This window comes from Apiospora aurea (assembly GCF_038362705.1).
Source record: "Apiospora aurea strain CBS 24483 chromosome Unknown utg000005l_segment0_segment0, whole genome shotgun sequence".
Taxonomy (NCBI): Eukaryota; Fungi; Ascomycota; class Sordariomycetes; order Amphisphaeriales; family Apiosporaceae; genus Apiospora; species Apiospora aurea.
The window spans coordinates 1,431,732-1,452,237 of NW_027117392.1; the positions used below are offsets into that span (position 1 = coordinate 1,431,732).

General features: G+C 56.4%; 8 protein-coding genes across 8 annotated transcripts; 4 read left to right on the forward strand and 4 right to left on the reverse strand.

Annotated features, from left to right (window-relative positions):
• Positions 1 to 527: 527 nt before the first annotated feature.
• Positions 528 to 2,385, forward strand: PG986_007015 (feruloyl esterase B-2; the record flags this gene model as incomplete). The annotated part of the gene is made up of 3 exons (XM_066843237.1): positions 528 to 1,496; positions 1,529 to 1,975; positions 2,053 to 2,385. 3 exons carry the CDS (start codon positions 528 to 530, stop codon positions 2,383 to 2,385), a joined length of 1,749 nt encoding a protein of 582 aa, XP_066699349.1.
• A 513-nt stretch (positions 2,386 to 2,898) lies between these two features.
• Positions 2,899 to 3,954, forward strand: PG986_007016 (uncharacterized protein; the record flags this gene model as incomplete). The annotated part of the gene is made up of 1 exon (XM_066843238.1): positions 2,899 to 3,954. One exon carries the CDS (start codon positions 2,899 to 2,901, stop codon positions 3,952 to 3,954), a length of 1,056 nt encoding a protein of 351 aa, XP_066699350.1.
• A 468-nt stretch (positions 3,955 to 4,422) lies between these two features.
• On the reverse strand, positions 4,423 to 7,169 carry PG986_007017 (glycoside hydrolase family 15 protein; the record flags this gene model as incomplete). The annotated part of the gene is made up of 9 exons (XM_066843239.1): positions 4,423 to 4,691; positions 4,802 to 5,014; positions 5,136 to 5,318; positions 5,368 to 5,391; positions 5,460 to 5,827; positions 5,897 to 6,410; positions 6,480 to 6,802; positions 6,951 to 6,963; positions 7,040 to 7,169. 9 exons carry the CDS (start codon positions 7,167 to 7,169, stop codon positions 4,423 to 4,425), a joined length of 2,037 nt encoding a protein of 678 aa, XP_066699351.1.
• Positions 7,170 to 9,354: 2,185 nt separating this feature from the next.
• On the forward strand, positions 9,355 to 13,121 carry PG986_007018 (F-box domain-containing protein; the record flags this gene model as incomplete). Its single annotated transcript, XM_066843240.1, has 2 exons — positions 9,355 to 9,497; positions 9,563 to 13,121. The coding sequence occupies 2 exons, from the start codon at positions 9,355 to 9,357 to the stop codon at positions 13,119 to 13,121; spliced, it is 3,702 nt and encodes a 1,233-aa protein (XP_066699352.1).
• A 1,060-nt stretch (positions 13,122 to 14,181) lies between these two features.
• Positions 14,182 to 14,970, reverse strand: PG986_007019 (uncharacterized protein; the record flags this gene model as incomplete). Its single annotated transcript, XM_066843241.1, has 2 exons — positions 14,182 to 14,429; positions 14,517 to 14,970. The coding sequence occupies 2 exons, from the start codon at positions 14,968 to 14,970 to the stop codon at positions 14,182 to 14,184; spliced, it is 702 nt and encodes a 233-aa protein (XP_066699353.1).
• A 1,057-nt stretch (positions 14,971 to 16,027) lies between these two features.
• PG986_007020 (transcription initiation factor tfiid subunit 7) lies at positions 16,028 to 17,578 on the forward strand (the record flags this gene model as incomplete). Its single annotated transcript, XM_066843242.1, has 1 exon — positions 16,028 to 17,578. One exon carries the CDS (start codon positions 16,028 to 16,030, stop codon positions 17,576 to 17,578), a length of 1,551 nt encoding a protein of 516 aa, XP_066699354.1.
• A 496-nt stretch (positions 17,579 to 18,074) lies between these two features.
• On the reverse strand, positions 18,075 to 19,076 carry PG986_007021 (mitochondrial 54S ribosomal protein mL54; the record flags this gene model as incomplete). The annotated part of the gene is made up of 3 exons (XM_066843243.1): positions 18,075 to 18,331; positions 18,449 to 18,856; positions 19,040 to 19,076. The coding sequence occupies 3 exons, from the start codon at positions 19,074 to 19,076 to the stop codon at positions 18,075 to 18,077; spliced, it is 702 nt and encodes a 233-aa protein (XP_066699355.1).
• Positions 19,077 to 19,520: 444 nt separating this feature from the next.
• On the reverse strand, positions 19,521 to 20,007 carry PG986_007022 (uncharacterized protein; the record flags this gene model as incomplete). The annotated part of the gene is made up of 2 exons (XM_066843244.1): positions 19,521 to 19,663; positions 19,782 to 20,007. The coding sequence occupies 2 exons, from the start codon at positions 20,005 to 20,007 to the stop codon at positions 19,521 to 19,523; spliced, it is 369 nt and encodes a 122-aa protein (XP_066699356.1).
• Between the last annotated feature and the right edge of the window lie 499 nt (positions 20,008 to 20,506).

The following is a 20,506-nucleotide window of genomic DNA, read 5'->3' on the forward strand; positions in this document are numbered from 1 at the left end:
TCATGAGTGACAAGAGCTCACAGGAATGTGAGCTTACAGTTACGGCGAAAAAGCTTATTGTGACCAACCCGCAGGCTTGTGTCAAAGACATTTCCAAAATGGATGTTCTATCAAGCCCCCTTTTCTGGGAGCGAGATGGCTTTCGTACCGACATAACCTTCAATAACGGGATCAAGAGACGGCGAAACTACCGGCCTGACAATGAATTCGCAATGACGGTCTCACTGGAACAAACCGTTGGTTGATATAACTCCAAATATTGCTCGAGACTGCGAAAGTCTTCTTCGGCAACGTCGCGCCGATATACGTTATAATCGTCCGACCCTCCGACCGAGTATTTGTCCCGCTGGCGACCCCTGTGCCGTCGGGGCAGGCTCCGAGATTGTCGCCGCCCCGCTTGCGGAGAATTCCAGCGGTATGGGGGTGGACAACCCGTCTATATACAGTGGTCCACCGCTTGTCGACGGGATGGACTGCGTCCTAACTCGAGTTCTTGGCGCATACGGTTGTCACATTTGAGGCTGGAGATGGCCTCGCTCCGGCTACTTGCGCCTATGATAGGCCTTCTAAGCCACGCAGCAGCAACAGCAGGGGCAGGGGCAGGGGCAGGGGCAGCGGCAACGACAGCGACAACTTGCGCCTCTCTCAGCGGCCGGACCTTCTCGAATGGCACCGCGAACGTCACACTGGCGACTGGTATGCCGCAAGGGGCGAATTTAACCGGCGATGGATTGGCTGCCGATGGTCTTTGGACCACCGATCTACCCGGTTTCTGCCGCGTGGCTCTCAGTATACAGACAAGCCCCGAGAGCGTCGCCACGGCCGAGATCTGGCTCCCGCGACGGGACGAATGGAGCGCACGGCTCCTGACCGTCGGCAACGGCGGTTTCGCAGGCAGCATCAACTACGCCGACGTCGCGTGTGGTCTGCGCAAGGGCTTCGCGACCACGTCAACCGACACGGGCCATGACCCGAGCAGCCCCGGCGCCTCATGGATGCTGCACCACCCCGAGCGCACCATCGACTGGGCGCACCGCGCGCTGCACCTCTCCGTCGAGGCTGCGAAGCAAGTCGTCGCCGCGTACTACCGGGACGACAACCATACTTCTCAACCTGCTGCGGAGTCTGAGTCCTCCTCCCACTACTCGTACTACGCGGGCTGCTCGACGGGCGGGCGCCAGGGGCTCGCGGCGCTGCTGCGGTACCCGGACGACTTTGACGGCGTGCTGGTCGGGTCGGCGATCCCGTGGCAGACGCACACGAGCGCTTGGCAGACTTATGCGGCGCTGCTGCAGTACCCGGTGTCGCGGTCGAGTTTTATACCCGCGGACCTATGGGCGAGTCTCGTCGCCCCCGCCGTACTGGAGCAGTGCGATGCGGCGCTGGACGGCGTGGCCGACGGCGTCATTATGGACCCTTCCCGATGTGCGTTCCGGCCCGAGGTGCTGCTCTGCGGCAAAACCGGAGAAAAACGAACACCACCGCCAATGCGGACTGTCTCACGCGGGACCAAGTGCTCAACCTCAAGCGTCTATACCACCCCTGGCTGAGCAGCGACGGCCAACTAATCAACCCCGGCATCTCCCCCGGCGGCGAATCCGGCCTCGCCTCGCTCATGAACTCCGCCGAGCCCCTCTTCGGGCCCGAGTTCTACCGCAACGCCGTCTACAACGACTCGGCCTGGGACTGGCGCACCCTGTCCGCCGCCGACGTCGCCTTCGCCGACGCCGTCAACCCGGGCGGCGCCAACGCGTACGACCCGGACCTGCGGCCGTTCGAGGCGCGCGGCGGGAAGGTCCTGCACTACCACGGCTACGCGGACCCGCTGATCCCGTCCCTGAACGCGGCGGCCTGGTACGACGAGGTCAACTACTTTTACGAGAGCGTCGTCGGGCGTGCGGGGGATGTGGATCAGTTTTATCGGCTCTCTATGGTTCCGGGGATGGGGCACTGCTCTGGCGGTGCGGGTGCTTGGGTAAGTCATGGTTACCTAGCCTTGGCTTCTCTACAGAGACATATGCTGACAACTTATCCTCCTTTTCCAACAAACAGGCTCTAGACGGTCCAGGTCAAGGAGGCCTTCCCCTGACAGCGAATGACTCGTCGCACTCGCTGCTCTACTCATTAGCTGATTGGGTTGAGAGCGCCGCGGGTGCTGCAACAAATATCAGCTCGGCCGTGAACGACCCCCTGAAACATCCTCGGCGTACGACAGTAAATGCACCGGAATCAATTGTCGGGACCAAGTTCGTCAACGACACACCCTCTCTTGGGGTGAGTTTCACCAGGCCTGTCTGTCGGTGGCCGCAGACGGCAGTTTATGATGGCGTCGGGAATGCGAATGATGCGGCGAGCTGGTTGTGCCCTACCACCGGCATCTACTAGAGTTCAGGCGTCTCGTAGCACAGGCAAAGTTATACTACTCAAGGATGCGATACTGATGCATCAATGCGATGTTCAAGATGGCCCGTCTCCCACTCCCAATAAGTCATTGGATAGTGCCTTGTTTAAGTGAGAGTCCCCGATTATACTATAGATGTCGGTATGATACTAGGGCTTATTCTCATGCAGCACTGCGGCTTTCATCTATTAATGTCTTGCAGCTTCACAGTTTGTGTTAGTTATTGAGTCATTCCCGCCGCTCCCTTTTACTGTATGCCATCCCGGTTGTATCTCACCAAGTCGGGATGTCTTCAAGCCGATATTACGTTGGTACATTGCATCCAAACAACCGTACTGCGCCCCTTACGATTTGTTCATAAATGCGATGCGACCAAACGCCCGTATTCAAATAAGGCGAACTGGATATGTAGCGTGCGCTCGCCCGATCGCCAGCTAGGGAAGCAGCAGTAGTAGCACCTACATCCCCTTGAGATCATTTTCAGAACAACAACCGCCATGTCGACATCCCTGGGTCTCCTGGGCCCTCGCTTGGCCAGCTTCCCCTCGGCTCTGGCCGCGAGCTGCACCTCCCTCGCCCTCGGCTCGTCAACGGCGACACAGTCATCAACGGCGGCGGCACAAGACCGACACCAGCACCGCGGCCGCCCGTCTTCCATCGCGGGCACCATGCTCTTCGCGGGCACCGTCGGACTCACGGCCATGGGCCTCTTCCAGCTCCTCTCGATGCGCGCCTTCCTGGACCTCCTGTTCGGGCGCGCGCGCGGGAGCGACTACGTCCGCGAGTTCCTGCGCAGCGCGGGCGGGCGCGCCCACCTCGAGGCCACGCTGTCGGCGGCCGAGGCCGCGGATCGCGCCGCCATGGCGCGTGACTGGCGCTACGGCGCGCTCTGCGCCTTGTTCGGCGTCGTCGCGGCCGGGCTGTCCGAGGAGGTGCTCAAGTACGCGCCGGCGGCGGCGGTGCGGTGGTGGAGGAGGGGCAGGAAGCAGGCGAAGGCGGAGGCGGGAGGAGGGGCGGGGATGATGAGCCCCCTGGAGTTTGTCAACTACACGGTCGCGGCGGGCATCGGCCTCGCCGTCTTCGAGAACGTCGGCGTGGTCTACGGGTGTGTCTCGGGCGGGAACTCGGCGGCGGAGGTTCTGCTGCTGCTGGCGGAGCGGACCTTTTCGGCGCTGCCGGGGCATGTTTTGTGCGCGGCGCTTTCCGGCATTCGGGGCTCTTCCACCGCGGCCCGTCACCGCTCGACAGGTGCGGCAGGGGGAAAGGGAGTAGTTGCGGGAGTCGTGGACATGCTGAGCGCCATCTTGCCCTCGGTCCTGTACCACGGCGTCTTCGACTCGTTCCTCCTCGGCGTCAGCGCCTGGTGCGGCCACCCGGGGTGGGTGCGGCCCGCAGACCCCTGGGTCCTGGCCTGCGGCTACGGGGTAGTCGTGGCGCTGCAGGGCTCGCTCGCCCTGAGTGTCCGGACGGCGTGGAGGAGGGCAGAAGAGGAAGAAGCGCGAGCGCTGGAGGGGGAGGCCGGCAGGGGCGATGATTGCAAGAAGGAGGCTTGATACTGTTTGTTAAGTTTATGCGGCCGTGTTTTGCACTTGTGCCCGCCCCAACTATAGCCTTCTCTTTTTCGAGTCATCTATACAGCTCAAATGTTACAGTATAAACATGCGCCAATATATGCATGCGTAACTTGTCGGCCGCAGATCTGTTGAATATGTAAATTGGAACTTTTGGTTACATTGTATTGAAAAGCAACAGGAATAGGTATGCACGATAAATTGCTATCAACTAAGTTTACAAGCCTGATCGTTAATAGTGTCAATATCTCTTGTTTTAGTCATCAGGTCTGTGTTACTGCGTGTCAGTCACTGGTGTATGGAGAAAGAAGAAGAAGAAGAAGAAGAAGAAGGAAAAGCCAGGGATAGAGGTCCATCCATATCATAAACATGTCACCGGTGTTAAGCTCTCTATATATTGGTGGTGGTACATGCCACCGCTCAAACACACACCCGACACGGGGACGGGGCTTACCGCTTGTTCTCTCTGACCCGATCCAGGTTGAAGGCGGCACTGATGAGGGCCAGGTGGCTGAAGGCCTGCGGCGTGTTGCCGAGCTGCTCGCCGCTGCGCGCAATCTCTTCGGAGAACATGGACAGGTGGTTGGAGAAGCTGAGCATGTTCTCGAACAGGTTGATGGCGCGCGCCAGGTACTTGGGCTCGTAGACGCTGGCCCGCGTCATGGCCTCGACGAGCCAGAACGTGCACATGGAGAAGGCACCTTCGCGGCCGCCGACACCTGCATTGGTACAAGGTTCAGTCAGTCAGTCCAGTAACAACCGTAATCAGCAGTGATGGTATTTGCTGCAAGCGATTTGTAGGGGAGGGAAGGGCGGATCATGAACGAACCATCTTCGGATAGCTCCGTATCGTAGCGGTAGACGAGACCAGTACTCGTCAGACCCCCCTTTTCCGGCGGCAGGAGTATCCGGTCCAGGGTTCCAATGAACCGGGGGTCGTTTGGGGCGATGAAGAAGACGAGCGGCGCGATGAGGATGGACGAGTCGAGGTGTGTCCGGTTCTCGTAGCCCTGTATGAAACACCCCATTTCTTTGTTGTAGCCTGGTTGTGAGAAGCCCGGTCAGTATTTGGTTTTGCGGCGGTCCGCCAGCTGGCCCGAGAAAGGAGTAGGTATTGCAAGGGGGAAGGAGGGTGGGAAAATAACAAGCAGTCAAGCACCAACCCTTCTCCATAACCTCCTCGTATAGTGAGTCTCGAGCTTCTAGCCACTTCTGCCGGTTGGGGCAGGGCAGACAGCGCTTTTCGCTGAGACGGAGCCCGCGGTCAAACGCTACCCACATCATGATCTTGGAGTAGACGAAGTGCTGCTTGTGGTTCCTGACTTCCCAGATGGACATGTCGGGTTCTACATCGTGTCAGTCCCTATACTCTGGCATTTCAATATCGGCACGTACGATCCATGGCGGTTAGTACATGATCTGACCACGAATTAGCATGATCCCTTTTTCTTTTTGGGAAATTCAAATGTCCATCAGTGTTGTCTCACCAAGCATTTTTCTGACAGAAACCCATGTATCCCACATGATGGGCTTGCCGTACTTGTTGTATAAGTAGATGCCATCCATGAGTTCCCCGTAAATATCGTGTTGGTGGTGATCAGCGGCACCGTTACCGATACGGACGGGCCGGCTACCCTTGTAGCCCTCGAGATGGTCGAGTTCGACCTCGGGAATTTCGGTCTCGCCGCGGATGGTGAACATGATTGGGAGCCCACCGTCCGGTTTGAGAGAGTGTATAAATCTCTGGTTCATGAACTCCATGTACGCGTCGGCTTCCTCGGTGAATCCCAGGCGCAGGAGGATATAGATGGTAAAACTGCTATCCCTGACCCAGCTGTATCTGTAATCCCAATTCCTAGAATGCCATGTCAGCAAATGCAGGTGCCTATGAGCAGATACACAGGCTTGTCAACGCAAAACTTACCTGCCACCACCAATATCCTCGGGGATGGAGAAGGTAGGTGCGGCGACGATGGCCCCCGTCGGTTCGTACGTCAGCATCTTTAGTATCATCAGAGACCGCGAAATGACCTCCCTCCAGCCGCCCTTGTAGGTGCTCTTGGACAGCCAGTTGAACCAGAAGGACTGCGTGTCGTTCTGCTGCTTGTCGACGACGGCTGTGGTGGTGTTCTCCGTCACGTGATGTGCCATGTCCTCGCGCAGGATGAAACTGACGGCCTGGCCCTCCGTGAGCAGGATCTTGGCCACGACGCCCTCGCCGGCCATGCCGGGGCGGGCCTCCTTCTTGAAGATGACCGAAGGACAGACGTCGGACTCGTTCTCGCCCCTGTCAATGGTGACGTCTAGCTGGAGCTTCAGGCTCGGACTCGAAAAGGTCACGGTCTTGCTGGAGTGGTCTTCCGACTTGACGACTGGCCGCAATATAACCGTTTCATGCGGTTCCTTGGCGTACCCAAAGGCAGGGAAAATATGAATGTCTAGCAGGAGACTGGCGTGAGAAACCACTTTCTTTTCCCTCCTCTCCGGGAACAACTACGACAACGTACCGAGATCAAGTCTCCCACGGATGCACTCTACCCTCCGTACGAGCCATCTCTTGAGCTCCTCTTGGACCTTCTGACTCTCACGGTAGGCGTTCTGCTTGAAAGCCTTGGAGGATAGGATGGCGGTGGTCTTTGGCCGCGGAAAGAAGTCTACCAAGTCCACAACGCCGTCCTCGTGGATGTAGCGAGTCTGCAAGATGCCCGAGGAGGGGAGGTACTGCTGCTTCGTGGTGCAGGATGAGGCGTCGCGAGGAGCGATGCTGAAATACCCGCCCTTGTCTTTGTCCAAAAGCCGGCAGAAGAGGGATGGCGAATCGAAATCTGGCCTGGTTAGGAGGAGAAGACCTTGTGTTAACTGCCGTTGCCACAGTTGCTTTCCTTTGCTACACGTGAAGCTCAAAATATGGCATGTCTCCCCTCCAAAGGGATAACGGGATGCCAACGAAAATCCCCTTTTCATGTTGAAAGACTTACCAACACATAAAATCTAGACGGGGCGTTCGGGAATGGTTAGCGACTGCGTGTCATTGCCAAATTTAAGATACCCAATGGTCGAGGCATACCTATGCTGCCATCCATTGCTACCAAGGCGCATGTCCGCATGTTCCCGATGATGCCATAGTTTTCGATGGGCAGGTAATCGGCGGACCTCTGGCACGCATGGCCCAGGACGTTACACGAGGCATTCGACATGTTGAGAGCAGCTGAGGATATGGGTATGGGATTACTGGACTGGTGTCTACGTGCATCTAGGGAGGCAAGCGAACGCAGACGAGACAAATATATCGGGGTAGCAGTGACATAAGGTGTACCATGACGATAGCTTTACGATAGTGTCAGCCGGGCGTGTTTTTGGTTGTGCGTAGTAGTAGACGGGCTGCCTCGTTTCGTAGCGCCGACTGAGATGCCAATAGGGTTTCGGGCCAGCAGCGTGTGTCCCAGATCGATCCTCCATATCTTACCTACATGTACCTAGCCGAACGAACTACAGGCGACGATGGTTGCAAAGAGGCAGTCTGACATGAGGATGCACCACGTGAACCCCTAGCTAGCCCTGACTGACATCTTGAACCCCCTCCTGGTCAAGTGAACCAGCTACTGTGGAGTTGCTGGAATTGAATTTGGAGCAAGTAGGTTGGGTGTTGTGATGTAGCTGTATCTCCGGGGGAGCGACGCGAGCGCCGGGCTGGGGTAGTGCGTGCTAGAAGGGATGGATACGCCAACTACCGAATACATACCTACTCAATCTTACGTGTATCAGCCATCTAGATGCAGATGCCTCTACCATGGCTGCTCCTATTCTTCAACTCGCACTTGTATTGCCTCGCCTTGCACGCCGTGACGATGATTAATTTGAATACACATGTCCGATACGAATGCGATGCGATGCGATGTGCCGGGCCGGGCAGGACGGTGGGAGGAGATTGGTTCTACTCGAACATTTCCCCATCTGGACATGCCGCCGCTCTTGCGCGCACGGCATTCCATCGTCCATCCGTTGTGCAAATGAACCCATTCAATCCCCTCCTCATCACACACAGGCTGGAAGGGGCAGAGACGGGGGGTCAAAATGGGAGATTGACGGTTGATTCCACCTATTAATACCGGCCTAGTCGCTAGGTTAGTGGTACCGTAACCAGTCTACGGTGGTCCAGGCGGGTCGGGCTCGTCCTATAAATAGCACCGAACCCAGAAGCTGAGGTTAGACGCTAGGGGACCCAGCCTGAAGAATAATCTGTGCCCCCCCTTCTGTTTGCGACGAAGATGATTCAAAATAAAAAGGTGAGCACTGCATGAGTAGCGCGGTCTGGACCTCAGGCAGTCGGCAGTCGCGAGAAACCCGGCCGGCTGGAGTTTTTGTACGGGCTCTGGACAACTTGCCCTTAAGGTTAAGTAAGTACTTAGGTAGACACGCAGTAAATGATCTACATATCGTATAGTAGGGTCTGTCCGTGCCGAGCTGGGATTAGAGACAGGCATGTACGAACCTTCAGTGGACCTTTTCGCGGGTACCTTGGACCGAGAGAAAGAGAGAGACAAAGGAAATCTGCATGTGAGAAGTTGTCTGACATGGCATGGGTCTTTTTCTTCTTCTACGTGTAGCACCGTCTTCGCACGGGCATGAGCATGGGCGGAAGGATGGAAGTGATTGAACGTTTGCCCCTTGCGAGTCCCGGGATGCCTTGACTTGAGACTTGAAATGGATGGGAAGTATGTGTCCTGGGCGATTGACTCGATAGAACAGAACACACACACACACCTGTATCGCGCACAGGCTGCTCTAGGAGGAGCTACATTGATGTATTGGAACCAAGCTGAAAGGCACACAGACAGACGCCTATTTTCTGGCCCAACAGCGTTGCGAAGCTCCGCCCCCAGTCGGGACTTTTTACTTGCCTCTTTTCCCTCCTCGTCCGCGTCTGCCCACTCTCCCTCCTTCGTACCGGCGGCTTTTCCGACCCAATACCATCTTCCTTTTTCCAGCCTCTTTGTCGCGTGTTCATAGAAAACGAAACAAAAAAGATCCCAACCATACAGGGCCATTGGGCAAGACAAAGTCGGAGATAACAGGCACTTGCTAGCCGTTCAGAGGGGGGGCCAAAGGTGGCCCAAAGGGAACCAAAGGGAGCCAAAGGGGGGGCGGGGGGATCCCCCGTCAAACCAAACGCCGACTCCGCTAAAATAGCAAGCTCGCACGTAATAACTGACCATCCCTCCATCCTGACTGGCACCGTCCAACCTAGGCTAATTCGACAGGTATACGGTCTGTATTGGAGCCGACTTAGGTATTCTTATTATTAGACTCGGGGCGCCGCATCAACACGGCCATCCCACCTACACACATGGTCGTCATCGCCTTTCCCATCCTACTGACGACATGACGGACGCTGGCGATACGGCTCTTGCATCGCGGCCAAGCATGGAGAAGAGACGGCTGTCGTCATCGTCATCACTGTCGTCCGCGGCCCGCGACGAGGCTCAGTCGGCTTTCAAGAGGCTGCCCGACGAGATAATTGAGCAGTACGTAGCCGCGATGCTGAACCCCGGGGAAACATCACTCGCTGACAATGCGCCTATGCTCCTAGAATACTGCGCCTGACAGACCCGGACTCTTTCGCATCTCTGATCCTCCTCAACTCGAATTGGAGGCGTGTTTCGCAACAGGCACATCTCTATGCGTACCACTTGTCGCGATGCCCTTCGTACTCGGCCAGCCACAAATCCATACCGGCCAGCCTTAACAAAGACGGCGAAGATGCCTTGCCCACGTTGCGCCGCCTCTTCGCCCGCCAGGTCAAGAGAAACCTCTTCCAGGCCTACTTGCGACCGCGCACAACCACCATCAAGCTGGTTTCCAACTCCATCAGCTCCTCCTCGGTGCCTGGCGGAGAGGGCATGCAGTTCAGTTCTTCACCGCGGGGCTACCATCTACTTGCATACAATTCGTCGCGCATCTACGTCCTGGATATCCGAGGCCCGGAGCTTGTCGTCAAAAGGGAACTGAAGATTATGCGCAGGCCAGTCTCGGCCTGCACCTTGGACGATGGGAGTCTTCTTGCCGTTCTTTCCAGCGACATGCAAGTAGACGTATACGACCTCCGGCAACATCCCCCGAAGCGCACCCAGTCGCTCGTTTTGGACAACCCGCCTCGCACGATTGCCTTGTCGCCATGCGGCAGTGTATTGGCCGCTGCTTATGAAGGGGGAATCGAGGTGTCTTCCCTCCATACTGGGGCGCTGCCAACTGACAGGAGGGCAGTCAAATGCGATGGTGTAGATTCTTTGGCCTTCTCCTTTGACGGGACGCAATTGCTCGGGACAACTACTGTCGGACAACCCCCCAACACGGTCATTCTCACTGCGCCTTACTACGATCCTGGGAGCCACATGGGGGAGAACAATATCAGCGCATTGTGGACCACTTCCATACTCTTCCCGAATACAAGCCGCGACTGCAGCCATGCGGTTCTCATCCAAGAGTCGAGCTCGGAGGAAGCCAGCTGGACCTTTACCTATGACAGCAGTTTCGAGACCTTCCGAGCTGTGCGGATCGATGATCTACGCAACGGGACAACTTACTTCACCGGGCCCATTCCGAATACGTCTGCTCAGTCGACTCTGTTGCCGTGTACGTTGCCCGCAGCAACGTACTGCGGAGAGTTGGTCTCTGCCGGTTTCGAGGGCAAAGACGTATGGATTTATGGGGTCCCCGAGGATCTGGAGGCTGTGCCAGAGACAACATCCAACTCTTCGTCGGAGCCAGGAGTGCCAAACTTGAACCGCCGGAACAGCTCACTCTCGGTTCGCACCCCTTCGTCACGCTTGCAAGAGACAAATGGAGGTAGAGTTCCCCAGTGGCAGATATTGTGTGACAAGTATCGTAATACCTTTGTGAGCGGCCGCAAGGTAACGGCATTGGAAGGGGTTAGCACTGTCAAGTGGGTTGCAGATTATGGCTCGAGTTCGCTGCAGGAGCGTCTTGTAGTTGCAGCTCGGGGAGTACAGCCCGCAAAACCCATCACCGAGGAAGATGGGATTGATTTTGTTGATGGCGGTCGAATCACCATTCTTGACTTCGACTATGGCACCACCGATGGTGAAACAGTTGATATCACTATCGAGGTTGGCACTCAAGAGCCCGAGGTGTTGGAAGAGGAGCATCGTGACATGGACACCGAAGTGGCCATCGTCCGCAGGAGGACTGTAGCTCAAAGACGCGGTGGCCGCCCCGGCGGGATGCGATCTGCGACATCAGCTGTTGCGCAAGCCGAATCACTCCTAAGGCTCCCTGCACTCCCAGACGACAGGGGCTGTGACGACGATGATCCGCTGATACCGCGGCGCATAGGGACCTCGGGGAGCCAGGCCAACACAAGCACAACTGCTCACAACGAGCCCGAGGAGGCAACGCTGGAAGAAGCCCAGGAGGCTCTTGATGCACCTTATGCTCATGCAAGCCCCCGTTCCGGACCAACGTTGCGACGTGCCGCCACAGCAGCGGCAGTGAACCGTCGTCTCCATCCATCTGCCACCACCAATGGGCAAATACAGTATCGCCGAGCTGACGGGCGAGCTGAGCACCCTCATGAAAGTGATGCGGATAACTGGGTTCCACCACCACCGCCCTATTCCAAAGAGGATCCTGGGGACACCCCGGCCTTTCTTCGAGCTCCTGCCATACCTGGGGTTGGACTCGACACTGGTAATCAGCATCCAGCGCACCCTCTTGCGCCTGCAGTCGCTGCTCCAACACAAATCCCACCACCGCCTCCGTCCGCACCACCCCAATTGAACCAGGTGCCATCGCATTCTTCAGGTGGTTCATCAGCGCGACTGGACCTACCCAAACTCCAGACGTCTCCACCCCGTGACCGGCGCTCCCGTATGTCCTGGCAGTCAGGCCAGTCACAGCCTCGTGCTGTGAGCGCGTCGGTGACTCGAGGTGAGCCACAATCTCTCGAAACCCCCATTAGCCGGCCCGGCTCGAGTTCGGCTCGGCCCCAGACTGGCGGCTCTCAATTCCCCAATCTTGACCGGGAAGATATCTACGACGTTTCGCCCATCGACTCAGCACCGCCACCAGCACTTACAGACGCAAGGCAACCAAGACGACCCTCAGGTTCTGCCTCATCTGCTTCAAGCCACACAACAACTGCGTCGAATGCTTATTCTGGGAGTGCGGCCCCATATCAAACTTCCCATATACCAGATCCGTCCAACTTGGAAAGACCTCCCTCATCTTCAACCCAGATGCCGCAAAGCCAAAGCAGCCGGGCCAACCAGGACCCCGTCGTTGGGCGGCTTCCGAATGCAAGCACCTGGCCAAAGGCGCAACCTGAACCCAGCCAGTCGTCTGGAGCAACCGTGTCAGGCTATCCTCGCTCAGCACCTGCGATCAATATCTCCAATAGGGAGATGTTGGCAGCTGCTTTGCCCCCTTTGCCCAGCCCGAACCAGCTGTCCGCACTACATGATCGTCAGCACAATCTGGCATCACGCCCTACCTCGAGTTATTTCCACACACCAAGGGTGCCCATAGGCCGCAATCCACAGGACCAGCCTCCTTCGTCGAACAGGCTCGGCCTCCATGCCAACTTTTCCTCGACGTCCGCCCCCGCCCCTGAGCTCCCATTAATAATTAGCACGCCAACAGGCGTTAGCGGAGCTTTTGACACCCCGGATCAGGCAGGGACACAAGACACACTTGCAGAGCCAGTGCTTCATGCACCAGTCCCGCGGCACCCTCGACATATCTTGGATGTCGATGACCCCAATCATCCTGTTGCCGAGTGCCTTGAGACCGTTTACAGCAGCACTGGCAACGGGAGTCGCAGCACCACTGTTCATCAAGGTCCCAATGGGCAGCCGCTCGCGGTCCCGCCCCCGCCGTCGTCATCGCAGCTGACTAGTTCCTCTCTGCGGCACCATACAAGCCTGAGCCGGCGACCTAGTCGCGCCAGGCGGAGCGCGGCGAGGAACGTCCAGGATGCTAAGACCCGTGGTTGGGCGGGCCGGCGCAAGCAGAAGAAGGCCGAGAAGGAGCTCGATGCTGTCAGCAGCGCCGCCTGGACGGACGTCACCTGGGCTTCCAACGCGCCTAAAGATGGGAAGGCCGGCAAGGGAAGCAAGTGTACCGTCATGTGATACTCACGCCATTCCAACACTTTATCCTTTTCCTTTTGTATGCAATCTTGCGAAGCGGTGGCTTTTTGACTATCTTTGCGGAAGCGTGCATTCTGCATTGGGTTTTACTAGCGATCTCCGACTTGTCACCGTGCGGTTTGGACTGGGTTTTTTTTTCTTTTGCTGGTTTTCTCTTTCTTCCTTTTCATGTCAAACTTCCCTTGACCGCCTAGCATACTCAATCTAGAGTGGAAAAGGGAGGACGATGCCCGGGACGACAATCTACTACATATATTCTCTTAATTTTAAATCAGGGGCGCAAGCTCACGCTGCTGCTATGTTTGACAGTGGTAGCAGCCCGCATCTACACATGCTACGAAAATGGACCAAGAGAGGAATGTCTTGGGCAAAACGAACGGGACGTGGGTGGGAGAAGGTTCTCAAGGTTCCCTTTGTATATTCACACACATTCGCTACGGTGGACAACTACTTGTAGCCTGACGAGGATATTATACAACTTGGACCAAACTACATGACTTGATACCATGTGCCATGTAACAAACACGCCCTCAAACCGCATACCCTTTAAAGCCCATCATAAGTATCGTAGTTGAGTTTTATTTGATAAGTATCTGCGTCAACAGTACTCTATATACAAACAAGTTCGCGATGTCCAACGTTAGGGTCGAGCATATGGAGAAAAGGGGTATCGTGCCCGAGCCCAAAAAAACATCTCCAGAGCAAGAGCATCAAAAATTACTGCGGTTGATGCCTTGTTGTCGCCTGGTTAGCACTTGTTTCCTTAGTACACCTATCCTACTATGCGCATCTGGTTGGCCCAAGCTGGTGCTTATGCTGACTTGGTCACCCTGCCAGACCAGATGGCTCGCCGCTTAAGAATCGCGCCTAGCTGCTTTTCGTGTTGTGTGTCGCGCGGTCGCCGTAGATATGCCACCGTATTTAATCTTCCCGTACGCCTATTTTTCTCTTAAAAAAATAACTCCACCAACGCCGTGCCGCAAAAAACCCACGCCCACCCCCTTTTCGACGCTGACTTAGCGCCAACTCCAAACGCGGAGCGCTATATCTCGATCTCCATCATCTCGACATCGTCATCGGCAAGCGAACTAAGCCCGGAGCTGGGAGGTCGGGAGTCTGGAGTAGCTTCACGCGGTCGTCGTGCAGCCTCGCGCATCATCTGCTCCCAGCCCTTGACGCTAGCCACAGGGCCCCCCTCGACAGGAATGTCACCATGGTCGTTTCCCTTGCCCAGGACCGTAGTGGTGTATTTTGATTCCTGGTCGTTCTTGTTGTGTTTCTTTTTGAGAGCTGTGGGGGCGAGCAATGTTAGCAACTGCTAAACTGTTCTTTCTGCGTTCTGGAAAAGGGAAGACGGGCAAGGTGGCAAGTACTGACCGGCAAGATAGTTATTGGCAGGCTCCTCTGCCGCATCCGCGTCCTCGAGACCAGTAGGTTCTGAGATGGCCTGGGCCACCTTGCGGATCTTTGCGTTTTTAGGGCCTTGGGCCCAGCCAATGAAGTCCTCGACGCCGCTTGTATCCTCCTCGCCGGTCCAGACTTGGGCCGTGTGCAGGCGCGTCGGGGCGAAGACGCCGCACTGCTCCATGGCCATCCTCGCGTCGGAGAGCGTGGGCTGCAGCGTGGCCTCGCTGTTGGTCTCCATGAAGCGGGCGGTGCGGTCGGCGAGCTCGGTCAGGTGGCGCCCTGCCAGCTCGGTGACGTTGTCGAGGACGGCGGGGCTGCAGGCGTAGTAGCCTTGCGCACGCAGGATTTGGAGGATGGCGGGCCGCAGGAGGGCGTGGAAGTACTGGGTCGAAGGCACGCCTCGGGGCGCTTCGTTGGTCGACATGACGCACGGGCAGGTAAGTGAATGCCGTTGACCGAAAAGAGTGTTATGGCAGAGACTGCTGTCGGAGCCGATTGCAGTTGTTCGGGTTGTGTTTTGTCGGGCGCCTTGGAGGGCTCTGAGATCCTCCACTGTCTCTTTTCGATGCGATGCAGGACATCAAATGCTCTAGGGCAGCATCGTCTAAGGGATGCGCCTCTGCCGAATGGAGATGTCACCAACGCGGTGCGGCAGGGAAGGAGCTAAGGGAAATAAAATGCCTTTTTTAATTATAGAAGAGAACGAATGTGGATTTCAAAGACTGGGGAATATCTTGACGACCTCAGCTGAAGGTGTGGTGTTGAATGATCATGGGCGCGAGATTCGCTTGAAGGTCAGGAAGCTCGAAGAAGGTGGAAAGCAGAGTCGGACATTGTCAACGCTAAGCTCCGGCCGGCTCAGTTCATAGTCACCAAGGTTCACGTTCATTCACCCACTTTCTTCGCCTGGAGCTCAAGTGGAGAGCTCAGCTTTACCTACTTGCTCAAGCCTAACATGGACACTTCACGGTCATTAAGGCACCGTTGAAATCTGGACAGATAAGACGAGGCAGTTGCTCATCAATGTGACCCTCGACACCTTGGCATTGAACAAACGTGCAGTGATTTATTTCCCTTTATTGGAAAGCACATGTCTGGATTAACAAGAACCATCGTCAGATCAATCTGCCAGTGCTGAGAGAATCCAAGAAACAACCACTGAACCCTGCACCACAGGCTGCCTGGCCCCCCACGTTGCGCTAGCAGACCGAATCCTTGTCGAGCCAGAAAGCCAGGACGCGACTGACTCCATCAATTAACTGCCTCCTGTGTGTGGTGAGGGCGTGTCGAAAGTATCGATCAAGGTAACTTTGGAAGCTCCGACTTTGCGACGCCGCATTCCGCATCGACGCCAACCAAGCACCGTCTTCCATCTTGCTTCATCTCGGACCTGCATCCGTCGACGACGCTTTGGCTGTGTTGGCGCCTTCTCTCGCAGCCCCGATTACTGCACTCCTACACATACTACTCACCTATCCATCATGGGCGACGTCGACGAGGCCAAGAAACCAACATTGAAGCTGAACACCGCCAGCCACGGCATGCCGCCGCCGCCCACTACCGACATCAAAACACCCGCCCCCGAGAACCCCCGGCCCATTCTGAAGCTGAATACTGCTTCACGGCAGCCTTCTTTTAGTGGCGAGACCCCAACGCCTGGCGGCTCGGAGAAGAAAATCAAGATCAAGATCCAGAGCACTCCCACCACGCCTGGAGTCACCACCCCGGCCCTCCACAAGACCAAGGCTGGGAGGCAGCCCAAGCCTACTGCCAAGGTCATCGAATCAAAGAAGCGCAACTACTCGAGCGACGAAGACCAGCCTTTGGCTTCTAAGAAGATCAAGGTTAAGAAAGCAGGCGGCGGCCCAACTCCGCTCATCAGCGCAACAACCCCCCTCGGCATCAAATGGCGCGCCAAGGGAGAGCCCGTCAAACACCGCCCGGGCGATGCTTACGATTCCGAGGCCGATGATAAGGAAACTGATCCTGTCAGAGAGACCTTGATGATCCTGCGCACCCTGCCGGGCCCATCAACAGCATACCTGCGCGAAGCTCTGGAAAAGGGTACCATCGGTCAGCCCAAGGCCAACGGTGGTGCCGATGTCAGCATCCAGTTTATCGATGCCAAGGAGCGCAGGGCAATGGTTACGGTGGATGGAGAACACTACGCTGCGGTCCTGGTCGACCTTCCGACAATCACAGAAGCAATGAAGTCTTGGGATCGCAAGGCAATGATGAAGAACTCTGACGTCACTCAGATGCTACTCTGCTTCGCCAAGGTGAAAAATGAAATCGATGCAAAGACGATAGCGTTGCCCCCCATGGCCCAGCGATCCGAACTCAGATGGCCCCATGGCCTTACGCCTCCCATGCATGATGCTGTAAACCGCAGGTTCAGGAAAGTCATGACCGAGAAGCAGCTTGCAAGCGTGAGTCAGATGGTCAAGAAGCTGATGGCAGACGACGAGAAGGCCATTGAGACTTCAATCGAGTACATCCAGGACAACGAAGACGAAGAAATGTCAGACTCGGGCGCTGATGCTGAAGGGGACGAAGACGAAGAGGACTACTTCGGACCACAGACCGGGGCTGAGGACGACGAAGATGAGCCGGATATCGATGATGAAGACCTGGAGCGTGAGTTCGAGCTGGCTGGTATGGAAATGGATATGGAGGCGGAAGCTGCCACTCCTGCTACGCAAATGGAAGCGGCGACACCGATGACCATGGGAGCGGCGACACCAGCGGCACCCCTGCAAGAACCCAGCGACAACGAAGTCGAAGACGAAGAAGAGGACATTTCTGAGGAGGATGACGATGATGATGATGACGAACTCGACGAAGAGGAACTACAGAAGCGAGAGGCCCGGGAGGATTTACACCAGCTGGAGAAACAGCTTGCTACCGCCGAGGCGCAACTTCAAGCCCAGCAAAATCCGATCTTGAAGAGGCGTATCATCAACACGATCCAGAAAACCAAAGAAGAAATTGCCCTCAAGAAAGCAAAGCTCGGCGTTACAGACGACGACTGAGGTGGGTCAGTTGCTATTTGTCGCTGTTGAAGTCCACGCTGCGCGGAGCACTTGGACTACAAACATGTATATTATTGAACCTGTTCAAACTTGCGGCGCCAGCTTGGAGGCTCGGCGTTAACCAGGGGCGCAAACATTGAGCAGGGTGCTCCCGTGGCCCACGGGTGTTTTGGGGATAGGCGAGGTTTATATAAATGATACCCGGGTTTGAGCATAGGCTATCAATAGGTCTATATCAAGCCGTGCAAACAAAATTGATGCCAACGCTGATATCTTCCGTGTGACGAGCTCTCAGATTGGAGTGGTGGTGATCAAACCGTACTTGGATACATATCACCCCATTTTTTATTCTATTGTACAGTGTTGATTCCTCTATACAACCACATGACCTGCCCCATGAATGCTAGCGTCCAATATGGCATATAATGTACAATTCCCCATCGGCTTTCGCATGGCACGGTATAAGTCATTACAGCGGCCAACCGTGGTCGTCCATCTACATGCTCTTGAGGTAGTTGCTCTCCTTGATCTTGGCCTTGCGCTCCTTGCGCATGGCCTTGCGGAGCTCCTCGCGGGCGGCGGCGGCGGCGACCGCTCCCTCGGCCGTGCCGTCCTCGTTGCCCGGCATGTTGATGCTCTGCTGCTGCAACGGAATCTTGGGCGCCAGCGCCTCCAGGTTGCCCTCGGCCATCAGGCGGGCCTCGAGCGCGCGCTGGCGCTTCGCGGCAAGGCGGCGTTGTTTCTTGGATTTGGCTATTTGGGAATGGGTTAGCTTTCATGTATTACAACAAGATGGAAACCATCGAAAGAGGAAGTATAGTGGTGGCGGTGGTGGGTTTCGGGAGAAGAAGAAGCAGGTGCAACACGTACAGAACTCATCGGCAGCGTCGTCGGCCGTCGCATCGTCCGTCTTCTTCTGCACGTCCAGGCACCGCCAAAGCCACTCCGGGTATTTGTCGTCGGCCAGGGCCACGGGGTCCGTCTGGTTCTTGAAGTAGTTGAGGCCCGTCAGCACGGTGCCGGCGGGGCAGGCCGAGAGGGGGCCGCGGCCGCTTCTTCGGAGGAGGCCGGGGCGTCGGCCAGGGGCGTGCTGAAGGTGGGCGTCTCGGTCTGCTGTTCGGCCGGGGCGTCTAACCGCGGCAGTGATGTTGAGAGGGCCCGCAGGTTGAGGAACGGGGAGAGAGGGGTGGTGGTGGTCTGGCGGGCGGCGGAGGATACCACGCGGCGGCTTAGCCCCGACGAGGCGCGTTGGAGGCAGCGCCGGCAAATCATGGTGGACTGGCTGTCGGAAAGGCCAATGCTACAGTCTCGCAGGCTTGGGTTCTCCTCGGGCGCAAAAGGAAATCAAGCTTCCCAAGGGCAGGGTCGTCGGTTTGGCGTGGGAGGACACTCGCAAAAGGTCGGATCTAAGCTTGCGAGCGCTAGATGCTCCAGAAATTTTGTTTGGCGGGCCGGACGGACCCCTGTCACTTTTATCCCGAGTATGGGAGTACCGCATTTTGCAGTCGACGTCCAATGCTAGGTACGGCCAACGTTCCGGATTGACGCCATCTAAATGCCAATACGGCATCGCTATGGTGCTTGCAATAATGGAGCATTCTGTACATGCACATGTTCAATCAAACAATATAGTCCGTGAAGCAATGGCTCGTTTCCCGAGGATATCTGGTTTGGTCTACTACGGTAGCCTCAAGCCAAAAACAGGAATGCGAGTCGTTTGATGCCAATCCAACAAGAGCAACCCAGCACACGGCGTTTCATGCAATTGATTCCGTTCTATATACAAGGGCCAATTGCATGCCCAGTAGTTCTACAAGGTCGAATTTGCCCGCCCGAGAACCGTCCTCGGGAGTATAGCCCTTCCCTTCTCCGCGGCAGCCCGGATGCAATTGACACGCAGTTCGCATCTGCAGCCCCAAGCTTCCTTGCCTGATACTTTCGTCTATTGCTTCTTCGAGTTCTTGGCGGCTGCCGCAGCATCTGCGGCTCCGGCCAAAGCCGCAACTTGCGATGGCGTTGTGTAGTTCTGTTGCTCAAAGATGAAACCGCGCACACGGTGCTTGTCGAGCATTTGCAAGTATTTCTCTGTTGGCTCATTAGTGGCTAATTCAACTGGGATGCAACCGAGAATAAGGCACAGAGACGGGCTTCATGGCCTTATGTGCGCCCCATGGCTTCTCGGGTGTATAGGTGTGCTACTGACCTCTCAGGTGACCGCACTTCTCCAGATGGTTAACCCCTTCGCGGTAGTAGCATTTGCTGAGCTCCTCTCGCACCAGCCGGCCCATCATGACCTGCACCCATTGCTCCCGGACGACGGAATCCTGGGCGGCCTTGAGCGCCTTGTTGTCGTCGTAGTCGACACCATCGAAGGTAGGCGGGACCTTGGGCTTCTTGGCCAGGAAAGCCTCGGATTCGGGAGTCGGCATCTTTGGCTCGATAGAAAACTGGGAGCTGGAAAGGGTGGGATGGCTTCTTCGCTCGTGTTGTGTACTCCGGCGTTGGGGGAGGGGGGAATTGGCCTCTCGTGTCGGAGCTTCTTCTCAACTGATCAGTCGCTCTGCGCACTCGAGCCAAAGCTTACCCAGGTGCAGCCAGCTCGAAGATGGCCTTGTCTGCTTACATAACACGGCCTTGTAGCCTGAAGTGTAAGGCCGAAGCTTCTTTGCCTTATCAGCATCTGCCCCGTCCGTGCACTATCGATAAGAGCACATCATATCTTCTCCATATCAAACTCACCGCCCAAAAGTTCCCAATAAAAAGCTCCGGTCTCCACCACCCCACTTGGAAAACTCAAGGGTCGAGTTTTCTGCCAGAAAAAAAGTTATCTGCCAACCACTTTTTTCCGGCAGGCGCAGATAAAAGTCGTGAGCTCCCTCCTGCATTCCTTCCCGTGCCGCAGACTTCACCTCGCTCCTTCCATCTTTT